The 27,261-nt window shown below is 28.2% G+C and overlaps 1 protein-coding gene and 1 non-coding gene across 5 annotated transcripts; one reads left to right on the plus strand and one right to left on the minus strand.

Annotated features, from left to right (window-relative positions):
• The first annotated feature begins 18,124 nt into the window (after nt 1-18,124).
• Nucleotides 18,125-21,582, plus strand: LOC123198256 (zinc-finger homeodomain protein 9-like). Of its 4 annotated transcripts, none has more exons than XR_006497990.1 (3): nt 18,125-19,404; nt 19,948-20,203; nt 21,294-21,582. XR_006497990.1 is itself a non-coding variant. In XM_044612932.1 (2 exons), the coding sequence occupies exon 1, from the start codon at nt 18,319-18,321 to the stop codon at nt 19,363-19,365; it is 1,047 nt and encodes a 348-aa protein (XP_044468867.1). In that variant the 5' UTR covers nt 18,125-18,318; the 3' UTR covers nt 19,366-19,404; nt 19,966-20,429. The 4 variants fall into 4 exon arrangements, 2 of the variants coding, with proteins under 2 accessions (XP_044468867.1, XP_044468868.1); XR_006497989.1 differs by having other exon boundaries at nt 19,966-20,203; XM_044612932.1 differs by lacking the exon at nt 21,294-21,582 and having other exon boundaries at nt 19,966-20,429.
• A 4,448-nt stretch (nt 21,583-26,030) lies between these two features.
• Nucleotides 26,031-26,103, minus strand: TRNAV-UAC. The gene has a single exon. It is a non-coding gene; the product is annotated as a tRNA-Val (tRNA).
• Nucleotides 26,104-27,261: the final 1,158 nt, after the last annotated feature.

The raw sequence follows: 27,261 nt of genomic DNA on the forward strand, positions 1-27,261 counted from the left end.
AATTAAACCAAAAAAGGGATTGATTCAAATTCGATTTAAATTTATAATATATCAATTCAAACTCATTCGAATTACTGCATAATATCATTAAAAAGCTATCAAGGAAATAAACAGTATTATCAATAAAGTAAATAATATCATTAAATAAACAAATAAGTTAAGTTTAAATTGAATTATCAAGTTAAAACTCTAATTTAAACTCAACTTGTTTTAATTGAACATGAATTTAAAACTGTAGTAGTGTAACTCAAATCCACCCTTAAATTCACTCTTGGGGTGTACAAGATAGGATATTTGTTATATTGACAAATATGTGAGGACAAAATGCACATGGGTGGAAGCCAATTAATGATAAGATTGGATCTACATTCTTTCTTTGTTATTAAAAGATTGTGGGTTAATTTCATCTTTCCCTTTCATTGATGCCCATGTGAGTTTACATTTTCCAAATTAACATGAAAAAGACTATGCTTCAAAACAAGCACATGAACTCAATTATTGTTGTGACAATTACATGTGATGGCTATAGAGAAATTTATTCTCATAAGGACACTAAAGTGTGCCCCAAACCTTTTTTTTTTTTTTTATAATGTTGTTTATATTTATAATAAATATCAATTTCAGTATCAATATTAATGTATCACTGTATAATTTGATAATTTTAAATTAAATATAAAATAATACTCAATAATATAATAACTTGTCGTCATTGATATCTAAATTTGTATCATTATATATACATAATATTATTTTTACCGGTTTCTTACGAGAAAAGCATGAATTGATTTATTTTAGGCAAATGGTGATTTGATCAACCAAAAAATGGATAAAATTCAATGTTATACCTTTGTACCTCAAAAAATCAAATTGACTTTAGTTTAAAAAAAAAGCGAGTCTAAACCAATTTAAACATTTAAGTTTGAGCAAGTTTCGATTGAATCTAAAATTAAATTATTATTAAAAAAATTGGAGCTTCAAGTTGTCAATCTAAGCTGATCTCAAGCTAGTTTTTTATATTCATACTAATCTCAAACTAGATTTTACTCAAGGTCAACTAGGATGAAATCAAACAAAATATATTTTCTTCATATTCATATATTAAAACTTTTTAGACATTTGTAATTAAAAATCATATAAATATAAAATATTTTTATATAATATTTAAAATGTAAATCACTAAATTTAATCATATGATTATGTATTATCGTATTATCGAATATTATCTTATTTTTAAATGACGCATTCTCATTGATAACCAAAAAAAGTTATTATTATAAATACATATAATTATATTATAAAATAGGTGTAAAATATATAAAAATAAAATAATTATATATATACTTATTTTATATCGGATAATAAATATATATAAATAAAATAATATTTTATTATATAATATTATATATTTATTTTATATATATAGAGACACATATGTTTGGGTAATTGAAAAAGTGATTCTGAGCGCGGCGGTGGCGGTGCATCGAGGAGTGAAAGAGGGAAGGAAGGTAAGAGTTAGTTAAGTGGGTTATGGATAAGGGGCCCACAGCCTTACAAAGTCAAAGAAACTGAAGCCCTTATCATTAAAATTTTCAACCTTTTCGTCTCTTCACATGTGCTCCCACTGACCACAGCACGTGACTCAAACCTGTACCGCTTTCACAAATCTACGCCGCATGCGCTGTAAACCCCAGTCAATCCTGACCGTACACCTTGTTCAATCTCCTATAGTTTATAGTTTTTAATTCATACTCAAACTAGATCTTGACCCAATTAAAAGATGGGTTAGGATCTTAACTGTTTATATTGATGATATCAATATTATAAAAAAAATTATATATAATAAATATATTTATTTAACAATTTTAAATATAAATGTTTTTATTTTAATTATAACTATTTTTACTCTTGTTAATATTAACATGATAGTTTGATTAAATTAGCCTAAATCGATTCGACCAACTTATTATGTGCTATAACGATAACCATATTATTTACTTATATTAATTATTATATTAAATATTGATTATTTTACTAATATTTCTTCCTTTTTATATATAATTCTTATAAATGAGATTAGAAATTAAAAAACATTTTTTTCATGATTTATAAGACATTTATCAACTCTTAAAATCAGATTTGTACTATATATTATATTAGGTGGGAAATATAAATAAAGAGATATATGGTTAGTTGGAGCAAATCTATGTGCCCATAATTAAAATGTTCACATGCCATGACCAAATTAATTACACAACTATTAGAGCCAACTACCCAAATTATCATCTTGGAAAAAATTTATTACACAATAAATATCTTCAAGATCACCAACAAAAATGTTTTACTGACGGATACTAAGGTTAAATTCGATTTGAATTCAAATTCAAGTTAAAAATTATGAATGTTTTTGTAAAATGAGTTTGAGTTTGAACCGATTTAAACATTTAAGTTCAAACAAGTTCAATTCAAACTCAAAGTTAAATTGTTTTTCAATTGATTTTAGAATTAGGCCTTGATTGTGTTTGCTTAAACCGAATCTAGTTTGAACAAATAATATTGAGTGGTGAAGTGTGAATTGTAGGGGATTTGTAAAATTTGTGACAAGTTAAGAAAGATAAAATCAGTAATGTTCATGTTCTTGCATGTGAGCCCACATGGGAAACTAGATTGGAGAGTTCCATTAGGATCTTCTTTCATGCATGCCCACAGCATATTTTTGGATAACTAAGAATAAATTAGGCCCCACTTGTTTGTTTATTTATTTTTTCACCTTTTTCTTTTCTCTTTTTGATTTGCTTTTGATTTTTATTTTATATACATTTAATAGTAAATTATAGTTTATATACATATATATATATATATATATATATATATATATATATATATATATATATATATATATATATATATATATATATATATATATATATATATATATGTATGTATGTATATTTTGGTGTAACTATTATGTTGAGACAATGGAGAGACATTTTGAAATTTAAAAAAAATTCAAAAACACCTTTAAATTTTTTTTGAATTCCCAAAAACTCTATAAATTTATTAACACCCTAATATATTCAAAAATTATAATTTATCCCAAACACAAGTCTTTTTGAAAAGTAAAAAATAAAAAAATAAGGAGAAAATAAAATTAAAAGAAAAAAAAAAAGAGAAAATCATAAAAAAAAGAAAATAGGAAAATTTATACAAAGTGACCTTTTTACCTTTTCATTTAACAAAATTCACAAATAAAAATAAATAAAGATGAAAATTTAGTTTTCTAAAACTTAAATAATGAAAATTTATCAATTTAGGAAATCTCAGTTGAGAAATAATTAATTCAGATCCAATCCACCTCTAGATACTTGCAATAGAGCAATCTTAGCACCAAAAATAGCCTTGTAGTTTCAGCTTGAGCTTTGCCCAACCAAGATGCTTAAAAAGGGTGGGTTTAAGCCCACTACCTAAAAAAAAAAATGAATGGTCAGACTTTGGCCCAACAAAACAAGAAGCTAATTGAAAGGCTCTTTGAATTCCAAGCCAAGGAAATAAAATTCTATCCCCTCAACATAACGAAAAACTCAATGTTTTGTGTATTTATTTTGAGTATATAAATAAATAAATATTATTAAATAATTAGATATTATTTTATTTTAATTTAAAATCTCTAAAATCATTTGATGATATATATCAAATATATATCTATTTATATACTCAAAATAGATACGTATAGTTTTATTTAATGAAAAATAAAAATATGGCCCATTGGTAGATGTAAGACTAGTGACATTTCATAAAAATATGGCTAAGTTTTCTGCCTAAACCCATTAGAGTTTATACCAAAATAGGCAATGCTTCACTCTCACGACTAAAGATACTTGGGCCCATAACCATTAAATTTCTTAAATTGAATGTTGTATGTGTTCATTCTTATTAATGTGACATTTATTGTTACATTCTAATTCGATTTTCTTTTTTATTGATTATTATCGTGAGCTCTTTATCTTTTACTTTTGTTGATTTTTTTTTTTTTTGTTATCAATTAGAAATGAGTAATTTTGAGTTTCGTGTAAGATAGATTACGATGTTAATGATTAAAATTAGTTATAATATTATTTATTTTATGAGAATGAGAGAAAAATAATGACTAAAAAATAATTTTAGGGTTGTTCAACCTACTAATTGTGGGCATACTTCCATGATTTATACAGTGATCATAGATGAATTTTTTTGGAGAGGAGATAGCGTTTGGATATCTTTAATGTTTGTGCTATTACAAGGGATCTATTGCCTCTTATCCATTATCATTCAAATCTAGATTCAAAAGTCGATTTTCTACTCTGTTTTGTTAGAACCAAAGTAATTTATGGATAACTTATTGACCCCAGTTTGATGAGAATTTACTATTTTTCTTAGTAAATACGATGTAAAGGTGAAAGGTGATTTGAAAAGTTGTCATCTATAATCAAGATTATAAAAAAATATATATATATTTGTAATATTCTGGTTTGATAATTTGATTTATTGTTAAAATATTAACGTTTTGGATATAAAAGACTATCACGATTCTATTTTTAATATTTGCAATCCTAAATATTTCTTAATAGTGTAGGAGCTTATAGAGTATTAACCAATATTGTTTTAATATCTTTAAACGGCATGAAATGTTACATATACCTAATATCTCTGTATATAATTTGTTTAAGGTTATTATATGCGATGAATTTTTCGAAGAATTCACTGTAAAACCATAAAAAAAAAAAAGAAAAAAATTTATTGAAAATTAAAGAAAAAAAATTACGAAAAAAGAAGAATTGTTGTTGAAGAGGATAAAAAAAGTCATTCCAAAAAATGAATTTTGAATCAAATTGGCTAAACTTAATTTCAAACTGGGGTATTCCTACGTAAGCTTAACTCATTTGAATCGAACATTATCCACCCATCCCTTCAATTAGTAATTGATTTCAAATAAATGTGAACAGCGTTCAAGATCGTTCTCTCTTTCTCATCATTCGCAACAGGCTTTTAAAAGATCCTGATTACCCACCACATGGGTAGAGAGCCCTACAACCCTCCAATTATTAAGGTGGTGGTTAAGCCATTACAAGAACAATCACAGTATTGCAGCCAAAACCACCGTCCCGCGACCGGCTTGCTAGCTGTTGTTCATGACATTTCTTTTTCTCCAGCACTTAAATCAATCTAAACATGATTTCTGAATTTTAATCTCCCTTACTAATTCTTCTGCTCTTCTCAGAAGGAACAAGTGGGTCCTTTGGCAGAAGTTTTGATCTCATTCCAACCCAAATTTATTAAGCTGTACAAATTTTAAAGGGCCATTAGGTAGATTTGTCAGAAGCCATTATTGTTCCTTTCATCATCTTCTTCCTTTTTCTTTTGTTTCATTTTTTCACCACATTTCGTGTACCTTAAAATTAAGCAACATCGGACATGGAAACCCAGCAACCTTACAATTTTTTATTTTGCAGAACTTTTTTTTCTATAAAGAGCAACCTTGCAACCTTACAATCATAAATTTAATAATAGTTTTATATTTATCATATCAAATAAATTAATAATTTAATTTTGATAGATTAATAGATTTCGAATTTATGCCCACTCTGCTTCAAGTTACCGTAAAGGGACCGTGAAATCTGATTGTAAACAGTTTCACCTTGTCATTACCTGTGAGTTACAGTATTCTGCTACATGAAATTTGAACCGGCCTGACCCTGCCCCATCTCCAAAGAAGAAAGGGGAGCGTTTTCCATGGGGCCCAAGTTCCCAAAAGAGTTGCCATTGGTTCTGTCCGCGACTTTTGCAGACCCCACTATCGACATTTTCATGTAAATTTTGGAGCCTGTGTGAACTGTGAGGCTACTGTAACTTGTGACAGTAGACAAAGAAAAGGAAAACTTGGTCATCCTGGACAGGTCATAAAATTATGTACATGTCAAAGCTCATGCTTATGTTACAATATAATGATAATGAACAGGAGAAGAAAATTGTTTGGTACGGCTTAGTTTATATTTTATTATTAAAATTAAATAATTATATTAACAATAAATTATTTAAAAAATTATTAAATATAAATAATTATTATATTTAATAAAAACAAATAAGTATAAATAATTATTATGTTTGATTAAAAATAATAAAAGAATATTAATAAATTAATTTATTTAAATACCTTTAAATATAATTATTCTAAAATATTTTTTATATTAATTGAAAATGAAGTTATTTTTACATAAAAATTAATAAATAAAAATATAATTATAATAAAATTAAGATTACCTTGATAATCTTTTAATATTTAAATTAAAATTGACGAAATCTTTACGGACAATAACCAAATAACCCCTTAAAAACTCTACAGGTATTTTGAGTAGTCAAAAATGTTGAGTCTTTAAACAAAGAACTTGGGTTTGAGACTCATCAACTACATATTAAAATTAAATCATTAATTTATCTGGTACAATAGTTATAAGGATGGTCAATGAAAAAAAATGTGTTAAGAAAATTTTTAGTCATTCAATTAAATAGACATTGTCTCCTTTTATCTCAAAACAATATCTCAATGTACAACGTTTACAAGCATTTGGGTGATTTGTTTTAATTCAATCTTCATATGAAAGTTGATATATAAATATATTATTTCCTTGAATGAATAATGTAACAATTCATTAATTAATACATTTATTTTGACATCAGACTATATTAAATATAATTTTATTTTAGGTGAATCAAGATAAATTACAAGTTATTTCGTTTTACTATCTATATTAGTTTGAGTGTAGTTGTTTACTGCATTAATTTTATACGTTCTCTAGTTCTTTCTCAAATTTGTTTGATTGACTAGAATCCATTATTTCGAACAAAACTAGTTACTACATTGGATATTGTGTAATCATATTGTTTGGTTTCGCTTCAAAACAATATCTTTTGCTTTGGCTTGAGCTCAAGCAAAGTAAGCCCTAGATATTTTCTACTGTTCAACCTCTTGAGCAAAACTAGGTTAAGGAACCCACCACATGTAGAAGAGTTGATTAAGATCCAAGTTTAACTATAGACTCTTATAGATGAACTTGAATACACATTACCTTTATTTTATATCTTTAAATTGAAGTATAAGATCGTGATAGTGGACTGTTGGATTAGTCTTCCCACGGTTTATTGGTTTGGTGGTCGAACTCTAAAGAGGTTGTTCAGTTCCTGTCAAGTGGGTTCCTCTTCAAATAATAGAAAAAATTTTGGCGTTGCAAGGAAAATGACTTTGCCCACTAAAGTAATCAAAATCGTCCATGGAAATGATGGATCAAAGCTATAAAGCTTCATTAAAGCTGGGTAGCTTACTGTTTTAATGGTGAAATATCATGTACTTGGAAATTTGGCATGGCAATAAACAGATAATTGCCCCACAAATACTGCTCTTCCTCCTCTTCTCTAAGCAATATCCATCCCCCCATAACTTGAAATTATTTCTCCAATAATTTGTTTCTTTCTTAGTCCACAAGCCATGGTTAGTTGATATCTTTCTTAACAAGTTAAAAAATTTCATTAATTTGTTAATTAATAAAGCAATTAGGGGTGGATTGGAGTTGATTTGCCCCCTCTGTCTACATTGTTTACTCTGTCGACAACCTTCTGACAACAATATATATCAATTTGAATGAACCTGGATTATGTATTATAGATTTAAGACAAAGTAAATCCAAAGGGGAATAAGATTTAGAAGAAATGGAGAACAATATCCTGCTCTCATTGCCCATGACACAATTAAAAGCACTAAAGTGACCTCTACAAACAATCCCACTTGGTCAATATGGAACCCCAATTAGGCCTCTAGGTAATCTATCATCTTGGAGAAAAAACATGGCGTTATTGCTCAAAAGTTGTGCTGGTTGTTGCCTTGACCATCACTCTTATTATCCCATTTATGGAGAACAGAATACATGTATGATTAATATCCTATCTTCCAATTGCCCCACTCCATCCACTACAAATTTTTTGTTCCATGAACCAATTGTTAGCATAAAAGAGCTTAACAATTGTTTGAGGTCAATCAGATTAACTAGTCAATCAGCTAGATTTACAAATCCTGACACAAATTAAGGTTAGATTCGATTCAAATCAAGTTGATTCTAAGGTAGTCTCGATCTTGAAACAAATTCACAATGTCTGGGTTAAGCTCGTTCGAGCTAATACATATTATCATATGAAGGTGGTCAATAGAATAAATAATATTATCGGTACGATAAATAGTTATCAAATCGATAAACATGTCAATCTCAAGTTAAATTATCAAGTTTGACCTTCAGCTCAAGATTGATTTATTCATATCAAACTATAAATTTCAGTTAAATTAGTTTGGATGTTTTCTATAAGTTCAAGCCAAGTACTCTTTAAAACCTAACACGAGTCATAAACTAATAGTTCATTTGTAATTAGTTGGGATGGGAGAGTTAAAATCATTTAGAAAAGTCGACAAGAATAAATTCTTTTGACCATTTGTTGTATTAGTCATTTATGAGGAGTGGGGGTCTTGGTCAATTGGCAATTAAGATACATAAAATCTTCTTTCTCTTATAAGTGGGGTATGCATTAAAGTTAGACAGGTAACTTTATCAACATGTCATAAAACTATAATTCTTGATCTATATCTTTGTCAATGGCATATTTTAGCATTGATCATGAGTCAACAATAACAATTTTTTTTTTTTTGGCTTCCACACTTAATAATGAATCCAGTATGCACCTTATTTTCAACATAGTTATAAATTGTAGGGCAAACGACTATTTCCCACCCTTTCCACCCAAGGTTTGTTGAAATGATAAATTCTCATCCCTTAAGTTACAAAAAGCATTCTCATCCGTCATCCACTTTTGATAATAAATTTTGTTAAGTGAAAGGGCAAAAAAATAATTTTGCATAGATTTAGTTGTTCTATTTTTCCTTTTCAAAATGATGTATGTTTGATAAGGGAACTGTAATTTCTGAAAAAGGTTATAGGAGTTAATGAATTTTTTAGGGTTTTTTTTTTTTTAATTTGAAAATGTTTGGAAATGCTTTTGAAAATTTTAAATTTAAGTAACACCTCAAAGAAGTTAACAAAAGCAACATTTAAATGTTTGTTAGAATCTTGATAGTTTTAATAGTGTAAGTGATAATTTTTCAATCAAGTAAGAATATATTAATAATTTAACATTTATATTAAGTATTAATAGAAGTTTTGTAATTTCAGTTAAAGGGTCAAATAGTCATTTTAAAGAAAATCATATAGAATTCACGGATAGACATTAATAAAGGGTGGAAATTTAACTTTTTAAAACTTATAAATGAATATTTGTCATTTCATCAAACATTGGGTGGGACATAGTTAATTGGCCTAAGTGGTAATTAATTTTAGATCACACATGCTAAATTAAGTTTTGTGGGTATTTTACAATATACCTAGATAAAGGCTTGTGGTAGGGCAATTATTAAATATTGAGTAAAAGATTGAGCAGGTGACTATAAGAAGCCCATACCTTCTTGTAAAGTTTGCCAAGACAAGGTAGTAGTGGATTCCATCCTATCTAAGTCATGATTGAGGTTAGCTTGAGTTTGGATTAAATTTAGGCCAAAGGACTTTTTCCCACCCAAGGTATGCTGTAATCTCAAGTTTTCATTCTTTAACTATGGAAATATCAAACACCTGCCCATGAGCAGTTAAAATTATTTAATCGAATATTACTTTATTTATAATTCAAAATTATTTAATCACATGATAACACGTTGATATATTTGTATCCATGTTTGTATTTGGCATTAACATTTGGGTTGAATTATCATTTAATATTCATTTACAAAAAATATGTATAAGAACTAATAAAGGGAAATTGCCTAGTATCTAGTGCTGAAAATATAACTAAATTTGTTGAAACATCTAGCATGCAATCTTTATACTGGCTAAAATCCAAAGTAACTCCAACCAAAACTTCTTTTTATGGCATGTAATTTCACCTCAAATTGATTAGGAATTTTAGAACCCTAATTGAAATTAATCCTGCCTGATTAGATGGGTCAATGGGTATTAGTGGATGTGAAGTGACATAACATTCTTCACAAAGATAGTACCATTTGTAATCAAAGAAGAGAGAGTGAATTGCAAAGTCTCATTGTCTAGCCAGTTAACTTCCCTTCAAGCAAGGTTGTTGTTCTATCTTTGCCTTGAGAAATGACACAATTTTTATCTTTGAGATCTCTTCTTGTTTTATTTAGGGTTTTGCTTCCTTGATCAAAAGACTTAAAGACAAGCTTTAAATGTTTATTAATTTGATTGTTTTTTTTCTTTTTGGTGATTTTAAGGATTAAACAAGGTTTATGGACCCAAAGATTCATATAAATGATTAATTGTTTTATAAATATATATTAGTTGAATTAATTTTTGAATGATAAAATGTGTAACAGATATCGTTTATATGTAGACTATCTAAAATTTTATTCAAACTATTAGAAATATTATGTAGCAGTTTATGAGTTCATATGTTATTTAATCATAGTCTCATCATTTCAAAGTAATGTGATATATTCGTAAGGATGTTATATTCGCCTTTTTATGGGACTTATTGTCCTTGTTGTGATTTGTCACATCATCATTCAATATAACACACAAAGTGACTATAACAGTATTTGTAACATCTTTATATGAACAACTCGATCAAAGAGTGTTTAAAACCGGTTGATCGAATTGAATTTTTTATCCGTGAAAAACCATAAACCAAATTGGTATATACTTTAACTGATTTTGAACTAAACCAAAAATATCAATTAACCGAATTGAATTTTGATTAATTGAATTTGAATCGAAATATTAGGTAGCATTTTATGAGTTCATATGTTATTTAATCATAGTCTCATCATTTCAAAGTGATGTGATATATTTGTAAGGATGTTATATTCACCTTTTTATGGGACTTAGTGTATTTGTTGTGATTTGTCACATCATCATTCAATATAACACACAAAATGACTATAACACTATTTATAACATCCTTATATGAATAACTCGATCAAAGAGTGTTTAAAATGGTTGATTGAATTGAATTTTTTATTTGTGAAAAACCATAAACCAGATTGGTATATACTTTAACTGATTTTGAAGTAAATCAAAAATATCAATTAATCGAATTGAATTTTGATTAATTGAATTTTAATCGAATTTCAAAGGGTCACTATTATTTTTTCGTTTAATTTTTTAAAACAAGCTCAACACTATATTTTCTATTCACTATTTTGAAAATTGGTTCAATTTGTTTAACCGATTTTCAAAGATAGACAAATTGGTAATCAAATTGAAAAATCAATTTTATTATATTTTTGAATTAGTTTTTGGGATAACCTATTTTTTGTTTCATGTTTTTGGCTTGAATATCTGTTCAATTTGGTTGCCAGATAAATTTGAATACCCCATATTGCCTACTTGAGACACAATCCAATACAGTTCTATTTTTAAATATTTTAAAAGTTCGTAGACTATTTAATTACTCTTGTCTTTATATTCCTAAAATGATATACGATGCTTTTATATGCAATATTTTTTAGTTTAGACTGTTGGATAGTAAATAAAACATAGACATTTATGTGTTATCATATTATTGAATGATCTTAAACTAAAGATAAAAATAAATAATTAAATCACTCAATCATATAATGATACATTAATTTATTTTTGTCTCTGAATATACATTATTTGTCCATGTAATAATAGACTCATGTCATGTGCTTGGACAATTAATTTCATGTTATTCACATTAATGTTGGCCAACAAATTTTCAAAAAGAAACTAATCTTAGGCTATAATTATTATTGCTCCTAACCTTATGTTGAATATTGCAAAAATAAAGCCAAAAATCAAATAAATTATGATTGTCAAGCTCCAAATAAAGATCAATTTCACTTTGAATTTGAAGAAGAATTATTGTTAGTTGTTAATTAGGGGGGTGTTAGGCAGCTAAATCAAAATAGTCAAAATGTGGGTTAGCAACATTTTCAAAAAGAAAATCTCCTAATTAAGAATAAACGTTTTTTTTTTTTAATTTTTAATTTTTTTTTCCAAATAATTTGGCATGGTTATTAATATTTGATACTTTAAGATATGATAATGATGAAAATATATATATATCATACGCTGTATTAAAAATTAGTACGATATGATACATATTATTAATACAGATCAATACATATTTTTAAAGATGTGGTGATATTACAAGGGTATATCTAAAGAGTTTTAGACTCATAGGGGATGTTTGTGATTTTTTTTTTTTAAAATGATGATATGATAATTAAACCTCGTTATTATTTTTTATTATTATTTAAAAAATATATTTTATGATACATTGTTTGATACACAATTCAAAAAATTAAATTTTCGATACATAACACGATATGCGATTCAATTACCATGATTACCATGTGATTAACTTATTTTAAATTATAAATAAAATAAATAATTAAATATTTAAATTAGATAATAACATGTTAATTTGTTTATATTTATTAATACTCATCATCTATACACGTTTAGAGCATAGCTCTAATAAATATATTCATTGACTTTATGATATAAAGATTATAATACATTTTGTCTAATTGTTTACATTATTGTGTTTTTTTAATGTAGTGTACTTCAATTCTCGTTTTATTTTATTTAATTTTAATACCGAATTTAATAAAATTTAGGTTTTGTAATAAGATAAGGGGTATTATGATCAAGTAATCAAAATTTTATAGATGCAATTTTCCTATCCGAAACTCTTGGGGTGTATTTGTTACTTTTCTAAAACCTCAAGGAGATATTTTATATCCCCTAAATTCAAGTGTTAGCATGCGGAACGATTTAGCAAACTTTAAATTATAAAAAATAAATATGATGACTATTTTTTACCTAATTTTCGACTGCCAGCACCTAGTTTATTTTATTTTTTGTTTTTAAGATTTTTCAATCTAGTTGGGGTTGGATTTCATTAAGTTTCAGATTGAACGAGCTGTGTTTGAATTTGAGTTATTTTAAATTAAATTTATGTTAAAATTATTTTTTAGTTAAATTCGAGTCTTAATTTGTAGATTTTGAATTGATTTCAAACTGTATTTTTTTATTAATAAAATTATGTACATTTGATTTTTAATATTTAAATAATATATTATTATGTAATTAAGTACTTAATGTAATCATATGTTTTCCAATTGTAGAAAAACACATGTATTATGAAATTTATACATTGATGACCTAGAGTTAAATTTAATTCAAATTATTGGATTTCGAATTTGAATTTAGATCAAATGACTTGAAATCAAACTAATAGTTACGCTCATTTTTATAAAACGAACCAAATTTCTGTTGTTTAGTTTGAATCGAATATAATCCTAAGTGGACATCCATATCCTAAAGTGGGGCACGAAACTTTTTATTAACAAATTGTCCATAGAATATTCCATAATTTAAAGAAGCTCTTAAATGGAAAACAAAGTCAAGCTCATAATAAATAGGCCATAAGACTTATTCCCAGCCCATGTTTGACGAAAATTCAAAGTCATACCTATTAACTTTCAAAAATTTAAATATTTATCTTTTTGTTAAAATTCATTATTAAAGTTAAGAGTAAAATGTTATTTAACTAAAACTATTAAAAAATCTAAAATTTCATCACATTTTCTCTCTCTTAATTTATAAAACTAATATTTTCTCTATATAAAGTTTAAAAAGTGACTATCTCACCCCTAGGGTTTTTTTTTTCCCTTCTCTAGTGATAACCACAGTTTTGGTTGATAGACAATAGATGTTATAATCTTCCTCTCCCATTGATTTGCCTGCGTCGCCAACCATTTTCGTTGGACAAAGGCAAATTTGTCTTCGTCTGTCTAGACAATGGTCGGACGAAAAACGTTCTTTGTCTAGCTCTAGACGATTTTTCTTCATCCTCTCGTTGAACAAAAACGAATCCATCTTTGTTCGACAAAAAAGGACGATGACACAAATAGATTGACAGGAGAGGAAAATTATAACGTTCGCTGTCTGTTAGCCAGAAACTATAGTTATTGCTTGAGAAGAGAGCTCTTTCAAATTTTAGATGAGAAAAAATTGTTAAATTTTTAAACTAAGGGGAAGATGTAATAAAACTTTAGTTTTTAAATTTTTTTTGTTAAATAACGGTTTTGTTATTAACTTTAACTAAGATTTTTAATAGAATTTTGTTTATGAGTAGAATTTTGAGTTTTTTAAAATTTGAGGGCATAAGTTGGGATTACCTCTAACCTTGCGTGGGAACAGTCTTTTGGCCTAATAAATATAGAAAATTCTTAGTAGAATTGCCAAATCGCTTTTGTCACGGCTTCAATCTTATGGCATGCTATTCCTCCATGCTTGAAGTCTACATGCCATATCCATAAAAGGGTCCTACTACTTACATCACGAGATGGATAGTAATATTATTTGTCCATGTACAACTGTTTTGATTGATTGGTATACCATCTCAAAATCTTGCTGTTTGATTGTTTTTCAACAACTTCTTCTATGTCGGTATTGTTAGGGTTTAGGGAAAAAATTATTAGGTTGATTATCAGATCATTTTCTTAAGTTGAAATTTCTCGAATCTAAGTTGTAGCTTGTAGCAAAAGTAACAATTTCTTATAATATCTTTCAAGTGATTGATATTGTCAAAAGTGAATTTTAGTTAAACTAAATTTAAACAAGAGTTAGCTTAATCTTGGATTGACTATGAAATTATTAAGTCAAGTTCAAGTTTGAGATAATTCGAATGATGAATAATAACTCTAAAAAGAAGAAGAAAAAGAAGAACAATTGTTGGACAAAGAAGAAGAGCTTTGGTGCAATGACTAGGGATGGATTAGAGTAAAGTTTGTACATGGGCTATCTCAAGCTCGGTTTGTTGTCAATGAGACATTTAATGATTGTCAGAAAAAACCAAAAAGGAAGAAAAAAAGTTATTGAAGATGAAAAAGAAGAGAGATCAGAAAAAAAGTTAGAGAAAAAGAAATAGTCGTAAAAGAAAATATGTATTTCAACAAAATTTTAATAGTTTATTAGATTCTTATCATTTTTACTTGAGTTGAATATTGAGTTAAGTCGAGCTAACTTAGCTCAGATTTAGTTTTAACGACAATAATGCAAACCCTTAAATTTGAGCTAAGTTGTCCAGTTAAAATTTTAATTTAATTTAATTTATTTAAAATGAATATATATTCAAACCCAAGACAATTTATCAAGGACGAATATAAAATTAAATTTGAAGGTGCAAAACGAAGAAAATTGATGAAAAAGGTGAAGAGGGTACGGAAGCAATTGTCATAAAGTGACCTTTGTCTCTGAGATTTGGCAAGTCTCATGTATGTGTGAGTGTGGTGCTATGTCCTTGTACCAATGCCTCATAATGCACACTGCCATGGCCTCCTCAACTCACTAGCTGCTGTTACTTGGGACCCAAATCAACAACAACTTACCAGCAAGCTAAGCTGAAATTCAAAGGGTCTTATTATTGTATGAAGGTAAAATAGTTGGTTTAGATTTTCAAATCTCAAACTTAGAGTTAAAGAATTCAAAGACTCCTAACTCTTATAAATAGTAGTGAAAGCACACACTAAAACTTTTTGTAAGTGAAATTTTTATATAACATTCGTAAATTCAATTTTCTAGTTACCCCCTCACCTTCTAGACTTGACATTTTTACCCCTATAAATGTATCTCCTAATTTTTTAGCTCCATATTCTTCAAACATTAGATACGATGTTTCAATAACATTTTTACCCCCTCACCTTATTTGAAAAAATTCGAATGCAAACTAATTATTATAAATTTAAGCGCATTTCCAATGCCACCGAATTCTTAAATTTGTGGGATAAAGCACTTCCACACAAACCACCTCATCGGCTTATCTGAGCTATTTTTCTTGAAAAAAAAATTAAAATAAATAAATAAACAATAGATTGTTTTTGTGAGTTTCAATGCAACGGCCATGATTTTATCCACACAAAATTCGGTGATGGAACCTTAGCTACCGTATGATTAGATTGCTGAGGTCATCACCGTAATCTCTGATTATCAAATATTTTCATTGGTTGATAGCACTTTAATCACCGTCCAAATTCAGTGCCCTCCTCATTTTGGAAGTCGAATAATCAACATCAAACAAAAAATTATTATAATTTTTATAAATAAATTGAATTTAAATTTATTTTAAATAAATTTAAAATCAAGTTTTTTTCAATTAAGCTTAAGTCTCAAATTTTTTAAATCAAACCAAGTTTAAATTAAATAAATTCATCTTATAAATTTTAAGATTTAAATAACTTGATTTTAAATTAAATTTAACTCAGATTGAATTTAAATTTAATATTATTTTTATTATTCAATATTTATGAAATAAGTATAAATAAAAATATAGGTAAAAGTTTTCAATTTGAATTTTTATCCCTTAATTTTTGTAACCAAAAAAATATAATTTTAAAGAACTATAGTTTTTTTTTAATAATTTACTTGTTTAAAAAAAAAAAGAGAAAATAAGAAGCTAGATAATATCATACAAACTGTTGTAGCTTAGAAAATCCTTAGCTTTTTTTTCCAATCATGCAATGTGTAGTGGCTGAGATCAAGCCCACTGCGCGGCAACTTACAAATGTAAAGAATAAAAGAGGCGAGTCGCCACGTGGAAAGGTTAACACGTGTCACTCAATAATGAATGTCTTTAACCTGATAATCATGATTATTATATGATTATCGTACCCAAATCTCGTTTTTCATGCACTAAATTCCAAATCTGGGTGGAGAGATCGGACCCGCAATCCGGGTCAGTCGGGTTGCATAAAGCCTGGCCGAAAATTCTCCCAATCTGACAAAAATACCTTAAGGGGTCATTTGATTGTCAGTTAATAAAAATTATTCTATTAATTTATTTTTTATTATTTAAATTATTTTATTTAATTTATCAATAATATAAATTTATGATAATTTTTTATTATTAATAGAAATATGATAAATAATATAAGTAGTAATTTAATTGTCAAATTCATTTTAGGGATTAAAAGATTTTTAAGGTAATTTTAATTTTATTATAGTTATTTTCTTATTTATTAATTTTTTAGGATAAAAATATTTTAATTTTTAATTAATATAATAAGTAATATAAAAAATATTTGAAAATAATTATACTCAAACATATTTAAGTAAAATAATTTATAAATATTCTTTTATATCCTCTAATTAAACATAATAATTATTTATTCATACTAAATTTTATCTCATTTATACTTAATAATCTTTTAAGTAATTTATTTTTAAGATAAATTTTCAATTTTACTAATAAAACAAACTCTTTTGTCTAGTCACATCGTTGCACCAAAGTTCGTCTCATTAATTATTTTTTTTTATTCTCTTATGATTTTTTTATATTTAAATAATTTTTTTTATGATGATTTTTTTAAAGATATTATTTATCAATTAAATAAGCAAAACTTAATTTTACAATAAAAATTTTTAAATTTAAGTTGAAATAACTCTTATTTAAGTTTCGTTCGAATTAAATTTATTTATATTTGATGGATGTCAAATATGTATTGAAAGTCTTAAGACAGAGAAGATAAAAAACCTAATTAATTTAAGATACAAAATTACGATGATGAATGTGTGTAGACGATGATGTTAGTACCGAGAGATTGAGAATTCACTCTTGAGATGTCTTAAAGAGACAAGTAAAGGACCAGTTTCTACTCTTAATGCTAAGAAACATGGAGGGCAAATTAGTCATAAGAAAAAATGGGTTGGCAGGCAGAATCAAAATATGAATAAGGTTTACTGTCAAAGCGGTCCAGCCTCTTACATTACACCACCAACTTGACAAATTAAGATGGGTTGCAGACAAGTTGACAGAATTTGCAGGCGATTCCACCGGTCACCACTCATAAGTTTTCCTGAGTCAACTCGCTCCTTTTAATCTCTCAAATAATCAAAATAAATAAATAAAATTGAAAAATAGTAAAATATTTATTACACAACATCTAACCCCACTTAGGGTTAAAAATTAACCAGGGTTAAAAATCAACAAGTGATTAAGAAGCACCACCACCACAAAGCTCAAGATTTTTATTATCAACAGTCTCATCTTCTTGTTCTTTCTTCTTCTTCCTTCGTCGCCTTGAAAAAAACACAAAGTTTCAATCTTTCTTCAACAGTCAACCCTAATTTGACTTCTTTTCGGAAATTGCTTTTTTTTTTTTTCTCTGTTTTGGGTTTTTTGAATTTTTGGAATTGGATTAATGTTTGAGCTATGGACATAACCCCAGCTGCTACCAAGTCTCCTGAAACTGAGAGTACTGAAACGGCGGCGGCCACGAAGGTCCTTCCAGCGAAGCATTTGAGTTTTACCAACGGGGTGTTGAAGCGCCACCAGGGTCTTCATCATCATCATCACCACCACCACGGCGGCGGCGGTCATCATCATCATCATCATCAGCCTATTGTTATTACTTACAAAGAATGTCTAAAGAATCATGCGGCCAGCTTAGGTGGGCATGCTTTAGACGGGTGTGGAGAGTTCATGCCTTCTCCGACTGCCACGTCAACCGACCCCACCTCCCTTAAATGTGCCGCGTGTGGCTGTCACCGTAACTTCCACCGTCGGGAGCCAGATGACCCGTCGTCGTTTGCCGTCGCGACCCCCCACGGAATTGCTAATCCTAATACAATCACAACTGCCACAATTGAGTACCAGCCTCTCCACCGTCACCATCCTTCTCCGCCACCGTCTTCCCAAGCTCTTCATCCGCCGCAGAGAAGCCCCAGTTCTTCCTCCCCGCCGCCGATCTCGTCGTCTTACTACCCTTCAGCCCCTCAGATGCTGCTTGCTCTATCAGGGAACCTGAGAGGGCACGAAAATGTGATGACTAATGTGGGAAATGTCGGGGCGAGTTCGAGGAAAAGGTTTAGAACAAAGTTCAGTCAGAGCCAGAAGGAGAGAATGTTCGAGTTTGCAGAGAGTGTGGGTTGGAAAATGCAAAAAAGAGATGATGAAATGGTGCAGACATTTTGTAACGACGTTGGAATCGATAGAACTGTGTTGAAGGTGTGGATGCACAATAACAAGAACACTTTTCTGAAAAAGGAAAATCTTGGAGGAGAAAAAATCAATCTTGAAAGAAATGGCAACAATGGTGGTGGTGAAGAAGGAGACGAGAATAATATTGCGACAACCACTACTACAGAAAACAATAATGTTTATATTAAAAGTGAAAACATTGCACATGTTGCCAGTGGCGGCGGCGTTGGCGGCGGCGGCGGTGGTGCCAGGGCCAATGGGTCATCTTCTTCATCTTGAGCAATGTTTTGATGGGAAAAATAAGTGTTAGATGATAGAGTAAGGACTTTGGTTTATCACTTAGCTGTTTTATTTTCGTCTTTTTTTCTTCTATCTTTTAATTATTCTCTCTTCTCTTCTCTTTTCTTTCTCATTTTGTTTTTAGTTTTCATTCAATGATGATGATGATCAATATTAACATGGGAGAGCTTGTTTCAAAGGGAATTGTTCATTCTTCTTCTTCTTCTTCTTCCTCTTCTTCCTCGTTCAGATTTCAATGGTTAAAAGATAACCTAAGCTCTAAATGTAGAATCTTATTCATAGCTTTATTTTATTTTATTCTTCAAAAGTGTAAAAGACCATTCTTTCTTTTCAGTTAGGGTTAAAGTTAAACCCTTTGGTTTTTGTGGATAATGCATAAACTTAACTCTAAACCCCTCAAATTTTAGCTTGACGATTAAGGGATAAAAACCTCTAATCTTGTTAATTAGTTTAACCTTAATATTAAATTATTATTATATTGGAGTTATTTCTTTTCTGGTTTATCCATGACTTTCCTTTGAAGGAAAGCAGTTTCAGTTCAGGATTATTATTATAATGAAGATGACGATGGTGATGCAGATGACGATTGGAGTCCTTTAATGTTGAGTGTCTTGTTGTCTTCAACCTCCTTGATGTGGGTTTGTTTTGGTTTTTGGTCATTGATGAAGTCAGTAATCTTGTTTCTGTTGAGGCATCATCATCTTTTTGGCTCTACTGCCAAAGCATGGGCTAGCTGGCTTTTCCCTCAGTCTTCCCCCCTGCAACCAGCTTCATCAAAGTGGGAACAAAGAGGGCATGGGCACTGTTGATATAGCTGGTGAGATTTTATTTTTTTTGATGTGATGGATGTAATCACAATTCGGATAAAAAGACATCTCTTGACTAGAGGTAAAAAAAAAAAAATCTTCAAAAAAGAATTTCTTGCTAGTAAAAAAAAAAGGTAAAAAAAAAAAAGTGAAACCGCCATTAGATAAATGATTCAAATGTATACAATATCCATAGGCATGAATAAGATATTTTGAGTATACGAGCTTGAAGGAAAATCATATGGGATGATAACCTTGCAATTGTGTGATTATCTTCTATTAATGTGAAAAAGGGTTGATTTGAGTCAAGTCAGAATACAGGATTGACCCAAGATTGGTTCAAAATCTAAAAAATTAAGTTCTAACTCTCTCGAATTGGCAAAAAAATTGTTAAAAACATCATAGAAGAAGAAAAAGAGTTATTGAAGATGAAGAAGAAAAAAAAGAATTATCATAGAAATAAAAATTATTAGAGAAAATAAATCTATCGATGATTTATCAATAATTTACTAGATCCGATCTAGCTCAATTCAAATTTATGAGTTTAAATCGAGTATAAAATGTGTTCAATAATTGATTTGATGGTATTGGTAGGTGGTGAAATGTCAATTGGGTGGTGATTGAAAGCTTTTTAAGTTGCATTTCTAATTATGATTTGCTTCCATCTTCAATTTCATCCAATTTCTAAGTTTGGAATGTTTGCCTGTGAGAGGTTATTGGCTTCATATGACACATTAATTTGTATAAGCATGTAACAAAGATTGATTAAAACCCTAAATGGATCTCTAATGTTTTGCTTTACCCATAATTTTCTCCCCTAATTATGCTTGAAAGGAGTTAACTTGAAGCAAGTTAAATCTTGTAAAATTGTAGCCGAATTCCGAAAATTGTTTACTTACTATCGTAAAATAACATATATTATATCATTTAAACATCTCTAAATATTAATATAAAGTATGTATCGATACCAAATCATCTCTAAACTGTGTCTGAATGTGACCATGGAGACATGATTAGAAAGCTGAAACTTGAGAGATAGGTAGGTAATTTTTCTGGTTCAAGTTACCCCTTCTGATCACAACTTATTAATGGCTTTTGCAGGCGATTTTTGGGACTTTTTGTAAGAGGGAAATGGGTAGTAGCAGCAGCACACAAAAGATATATTATAATGTTCTGATTCAGGGTCAAATCAAGAAATATGGAAATCCCAATTAGCAGCAAAGAGAGAGAGAGATTGGCAATCTAATCTAATCTAATATAAAGCATGCTTTGAAGATCAAATCTCTCTTTCTCATATCTGATTTCTATCTTTCTCTCTCTTGGATGATTGAATTTGAATGAATGCTTTGTGAAGACTTGAGAAATAAATGTCACCAAATTACTTATTGCATCCATGACCATTCACAACCCTAATTATAACATTGACATGTGCTACTCTGCTTGTAAATTGTAATGTTTGCCTCATTTCATTTTCTGATACCATACTTCCTCCTCTCCAAAGCCTTAAAAAAAGGGTTGAATTGAATTTAATTCAAATCAATAAAATTCAATTTGATCCCAGAAAGTTAGTTTTAGTAATTAAGCGAAGAAATCTCTTCACGAAAGATCAAGATTTGACTAGTATGATATTCCTCTTATGTAAAAAACTTAGATTGATTAATTTGAAATTGAATAATAAATGTTACAAAAAGACAAAACCCTGAATAACCTGATACAGTCATTGTAGGTCTAATCACTACTATATTATAAGATATATTTATTCAACAATATCAGGTAAGGTTCTCCAATTATAAAAAAATCAATTTAAGTTGGTGACAAGTTGTTGAAAAACATTAAAAGAAAAAGGTTGCCAAAAATAAAATTTAAAAAAATCATAAAAAAAAGTTATTAAAGAAATTGAAAAGTCATTTCAAAAGGTGAATAGTTATTTGAGAAGATGAATTTATCAACGACTTTATGAAGACTCACTCAACTCAAATTAGGGTTACATGAATTTAAGTTTAACTTATGCAAGTATAACGTTATATTAGTTCGACTCAGATCTACTCTTAATAAATTGATATCCAATACAATCCAAAGTATTCAAAATTATGTGTTGGTCAAGCAGGCTTACACCTTGTTGTGATTAAAGTTACATGTATAGGTTAAAAGATTAAGATTGTGTCTCTACTAACAACTCTGTCATATGAAACATGGTGGTAAGAACCTGATCAAGACAAAAAGAACTTTCAAAATAAAGTTTTCCATTGACGTTCTTGAAGATTTTTAGAACTTTTCAATATTTGAGTCAATAAGAGTTTGATTATTCCTCACATGAAGCTATATTTTGTAAGCCTTTGTGTGGGATGGAAATCTTTTGACATAAAAATTGGGTGTAATATCTAAAATTCAATTCTTCTTGAAAATTTTATGCAAGGCAAAATAATCCTAACGCTAAAACTATATGTACAAATAGTTTTTATTAATTTACTCATACAAATTGGCGTAATAATATATAATAGAGTGATATAATTATATATTTTTTCTTACTTCAAAATCGTCGACTCATATATTATTATAGTTTTTAATGAATAAATTAAATTAAATTAAAAAAATTGAAAAAGTAACTTTGTGCTTTTCCCAACCTTTTCAAGTCATAACCAAGTCAATTGTGTAAACAATTCAAGTGTGCCCAATTGGGTTAAAGAAATTCACAAGAACCCAATTTAAAAAACTTATCCACCAAATAAATAAATTAGCATACTATGATTGTAAAAAGAAAAAAAAGTTCTTATCTGACATTATTCACATGTCTAGCATATGGGTTTTTTTTTTTTTAAGCACATTTAAATTGTGTTTCAAAATATAGTTGCTCATTTAGATTGAATTTGCAACACATGGAGAATGATGAGTTGTAGCACCAATCAAGGCAAACACACTTCCTTCATTAGGATTCTTGATCAAATAGGATATGGGCTCAGCCCAATCTTAAAGCTTGTGTTGCATTGAACTTCCCAAACAAGTTAGGCCCAAATCCTACCTAAAGCTTGATGAAATGATTAGTTCAATTTTTTAAATTAGAAAAAATCAAAATCCTAAATATCATTTACTTTTATTAATAAATTTTTTTTGGTTTCCTTGAAAATAATTTTTTTATCTTTTAAAAAAATATAAAATTGTCATTACCACTTAATATAAATATAAAATTATCAATATATTTTTATTAATTTAAAATTTTATCACTTAGATTTTTAAAAATATCAAAATTTTAATTAAACTTAAAATATTGTGTTTTGTCATTTTTTTTAAAATGTAGCTATCATTTTTTAAATTAATAACATATTAAAATTTTTCAAAAACATTGCTAAACTTTTTAAGTTTTTAATACAACCTAAAATTTGTATCAACACCCATAACATTTTCAAAGAAATTATAGCTCACACTCAAACATACATCATTTTAGAATGGAAAATTTTATATAAAATGACCTTATTACCCTTTCACTGAACATAATTCACAAATAGAAGTGAATGATGGGTAAAAATTTAAATATTTGAAACTTGAAGTTCGTAACTTGTCTTTTCAACAAACCTTGGGTGGGAAATAGTCTTTTGGTTGCCAACTTAATTACCATTAAGGGTTGCCAAGGAATTTTAAAGAAGAGAGATTCTTTTGTCTTCCTTGCCACTTGAACCCAAATTCAAATCTCAATTGTGGGTGTTTTTTGAAAATGATTTTAGAAAACACTTTCTATCTTACATATATTGATTACTTTCTTAAAATGGGTATTTGCAATTTGTTCAATTTGCAAAATTTTAGAACTTTAATCCTCATCCATGCTTGAAATGAACCCCTCCTTTTAAAAAAAAGGAAAAGAAAAGGAGCTTGTATACATATCTTGAAAGGAGCACTAAATTGCTAAGTCTATAGAGGACCACAAAAAATTATTTCTCAGGCATAAAGATAATTATACTTTATAATGTGGTCCAAAATGTTCTCAAAATCATATCTCTAATTATCTCTTTATATTTCATACCATCATCTTCAATTTACCCTTGAACCTTCACTTTAAAAAGTGCAGTCCAATGATTCGTTTAATTATAAGGTATTCCATTTTAGCTTGAGTTTACACAACTGACACCGAAGACTCGATACTATTGAATAACTAGAATGAAATTAGTAGTTGATCCATAGATATTGTTATGGTATCAAACAATGACTAACCTTTCTTATTTTCCACCAAAAAAATAATCAAATATTTTGCTTAGTTATAACGTGCTCCTTTTTACCGCGCGTTCTCATAATGTACTAATTAGAATTAATTTATAATAAAACTATAAGCAAAGTAATAAATACAAACTTTAGTACAAACGATAATATGTTATTATATGATTAAATATTATTTTATCTTTATTTTAAAATATTTAATCATATAATGACATGTTACATGATGATATATTATTATTTATACTCAAGTTTGTATCTAAAGGTGGATTTGAACTAAGTCAAGCTCTCAAACTCGAGTAGAATCCTTGATGCCTATATTGAGTTTGAGCATGTTTAAGCTGTTGCACCAATTTGTCGAGGATTGTTAACTGAATGAACAATATTATCAAAAAAATGAACAATATTATTAGAGGATTAATTATATCATCAGAGAGATAAATAAACTGAATTTGAGTTAAATTATCAAATTAGAATTTCAACTCAAATTTTGCTAGTTTATGTTAAATATAAATTTGAATTTGAGCTAATTTGATTTGAATCAACTCTTATTTGTATCGAGAAACAACCTATATAAAGTAGATGAAATTTTGAAATTTGGATAGAGGAGAAGAGAAGGTGAAAGGAAAAGTTTGAAAGTTAAATCAGGTACCTTGTGTCCAAGTCATGGACTCCATTGGCATATGAGAACAAACCAGGAAAGGACCCATCTGTCTGAACCTAAAATGGAAACTGTATGTGCCTATTTACACCAAATATTCACATGCTACTTCACCCCACATTAATTTGGATTGATGCAGGCAGCATCCCATGAGATGAGATGAATTTGAATTGGGAACTAAACCCTTTTATTAGTCAAACTTTTTGTGGGTGTTTATTTGTGGTTCCACACCTAACAAACTGGTAAAGTTAGGAGAGATCAAACCAAACATATTTGTTTGGGAGACAGTTGGGCAAGTTGGACATCTCAAAAAACAATGCAACTATATATCGTGTACTACTGAAAATGTGTTATTATATAATAAAATAATTTTGAGTTATAAATTAGTTAACAATTATTCACATAATAACACGTCATAGTTAGTTGCACTAGACTTGAATTGAGTTGGTTTAATATCAAAAGTTGACCTAACTTAATTCTACTAAACATAAACTCATTTATGTGGAACATGAGTTGAGCTTGAATTGAGAAAGTGTTCTCATTTTCAAAACCGAACCGAACTCATACTATGCTTAATTTGACTTACAAATCAGATAAATGACTCAATTCAATATGAGTTTAGTTTGTAGCTTAATACGAGTTATATTAAACAATTATTAAAATAACATCGTTTTGTCAATAACTCATAAACTTTAGCAACAAATCAAACCCATGAATTTGATTCAAGCTTCGAACTTTGAAGTTAAGAATCAAATTGAACTCGAGTTATATTTAATTTCGGCTCGATAAACTCATATCAAACTTGAATTACTATAATTTTTTTTAAGCAAATTAAAATTAAGAGATGTTCAAATCTGATTAGATAAATATCTAACCTTAATTATGTAATTTATTATTTATTTTAATATTTTCCTAGAGTTATTTACAAAATACAATGCCAATAAATATAAGGGGTAAAAAGGCCTTTCGAGATATGTTGCTGCCCAGGATCGAACTGGGGACCTTTAGTGTGTAAAACTAACGTGATAACCACTACACCACAGCAACCTCATACTTGAACTGCTCTTTCAATACTTAAAAATAATATATTCTTGTTGAAGACTGCTTCCCAAACTTTTATGGATATATTTGTAGAACTTACTTTTTTGAAAAATAAAGTGGCATTATGTGTGCATATATTTGTATATAATTTTAATATATTAATAATATGTTATTATATAATTAAATATTATTTTATTTCTAATTTAAAATTATTTAATCAAATAATAATATTTTATTTACATACTTAAATTATATATTAAAAATATGAACATATAGTTTTATCTAGTAAAATTTTATCAGAACACTTAAACGGCTATTGTTGAAAAGTAAATTGTTGAAAAAAAAATTAACTCCTTTTTAATTAATTTTATAATATTTGTGTGATTCTTCTAGTTGAACGTATATGCAAATACTAAGTTGGATTTCAAATTCAAACTCTAATTCAAAATTAAATAAGTCAGTTTAAATAAAAAAATTGTACTTATTTTTATAAATAATTTAAATTTAAATATTTAAATTTAAATCAATTTAAATTAAATTATTTGTAAGTCAGGATTTAAATGAAAGCAATTATGAATTGAGTATTGTTTGAGGAGACTGACACAGATCAAATCCACCTGTAATGTATACCAGAAACTTCTGTAGTCAAATCGTGCTGATTTGGAAAGTAATGTTTTCCATGGGCCTAGTGCTCAATATTTGGGGGAAATTAGCTTACTGTAAGGGCCACCGGGTGGTCCATTGAGCCCATTGTGTGAGAACTTTAAAAGGGTAGGGCAAGAGGATGGACCTTTTTTAGATGATAAATAATTCATTAAAAATTACGCATGGATTTACGAAAAATAAATAATAATAAGGTCAAAAGACTGTAGCACATCCAAGGTTCGATGGAATGACAAATTTTTATTATTTAAGTTCAAAAAATTAGATTCCCAACTGTCATTCACTTCTGTTAGTGAATTTTGCAAAGTAAAAGGACAAAAAAGTTATTTTACATAAATTTTTCTATTCTATTTTTTCTTTTCAAAATAACATATGTTTATGGGTAAATTATAATTTTTAAAAATATTTGAAATGTTTATAAAAATTTTCAAGAGGTTTTAGAAAGTAAAAAAAAAATTGACATGTTTTTGAAAAAAAATTAAAATTTCGATATTCTATTTT

The sequence above is a fragment of the Mangifera indica genome, chromosome 15 (genome assembly GCF_011075055.1).
Source record: "Mangifera indica cultivar Alphonso chromosome 15, CATAS_Mindica_2.1, whole genome shotgun sequence".
Taxonomy (NCBI): Eukaryota; Viridiplantae; Streptophyta; class Magnoliopsida; order Sapindales; family Anacardiaceae; genus Mangifera; species Mangifera indica.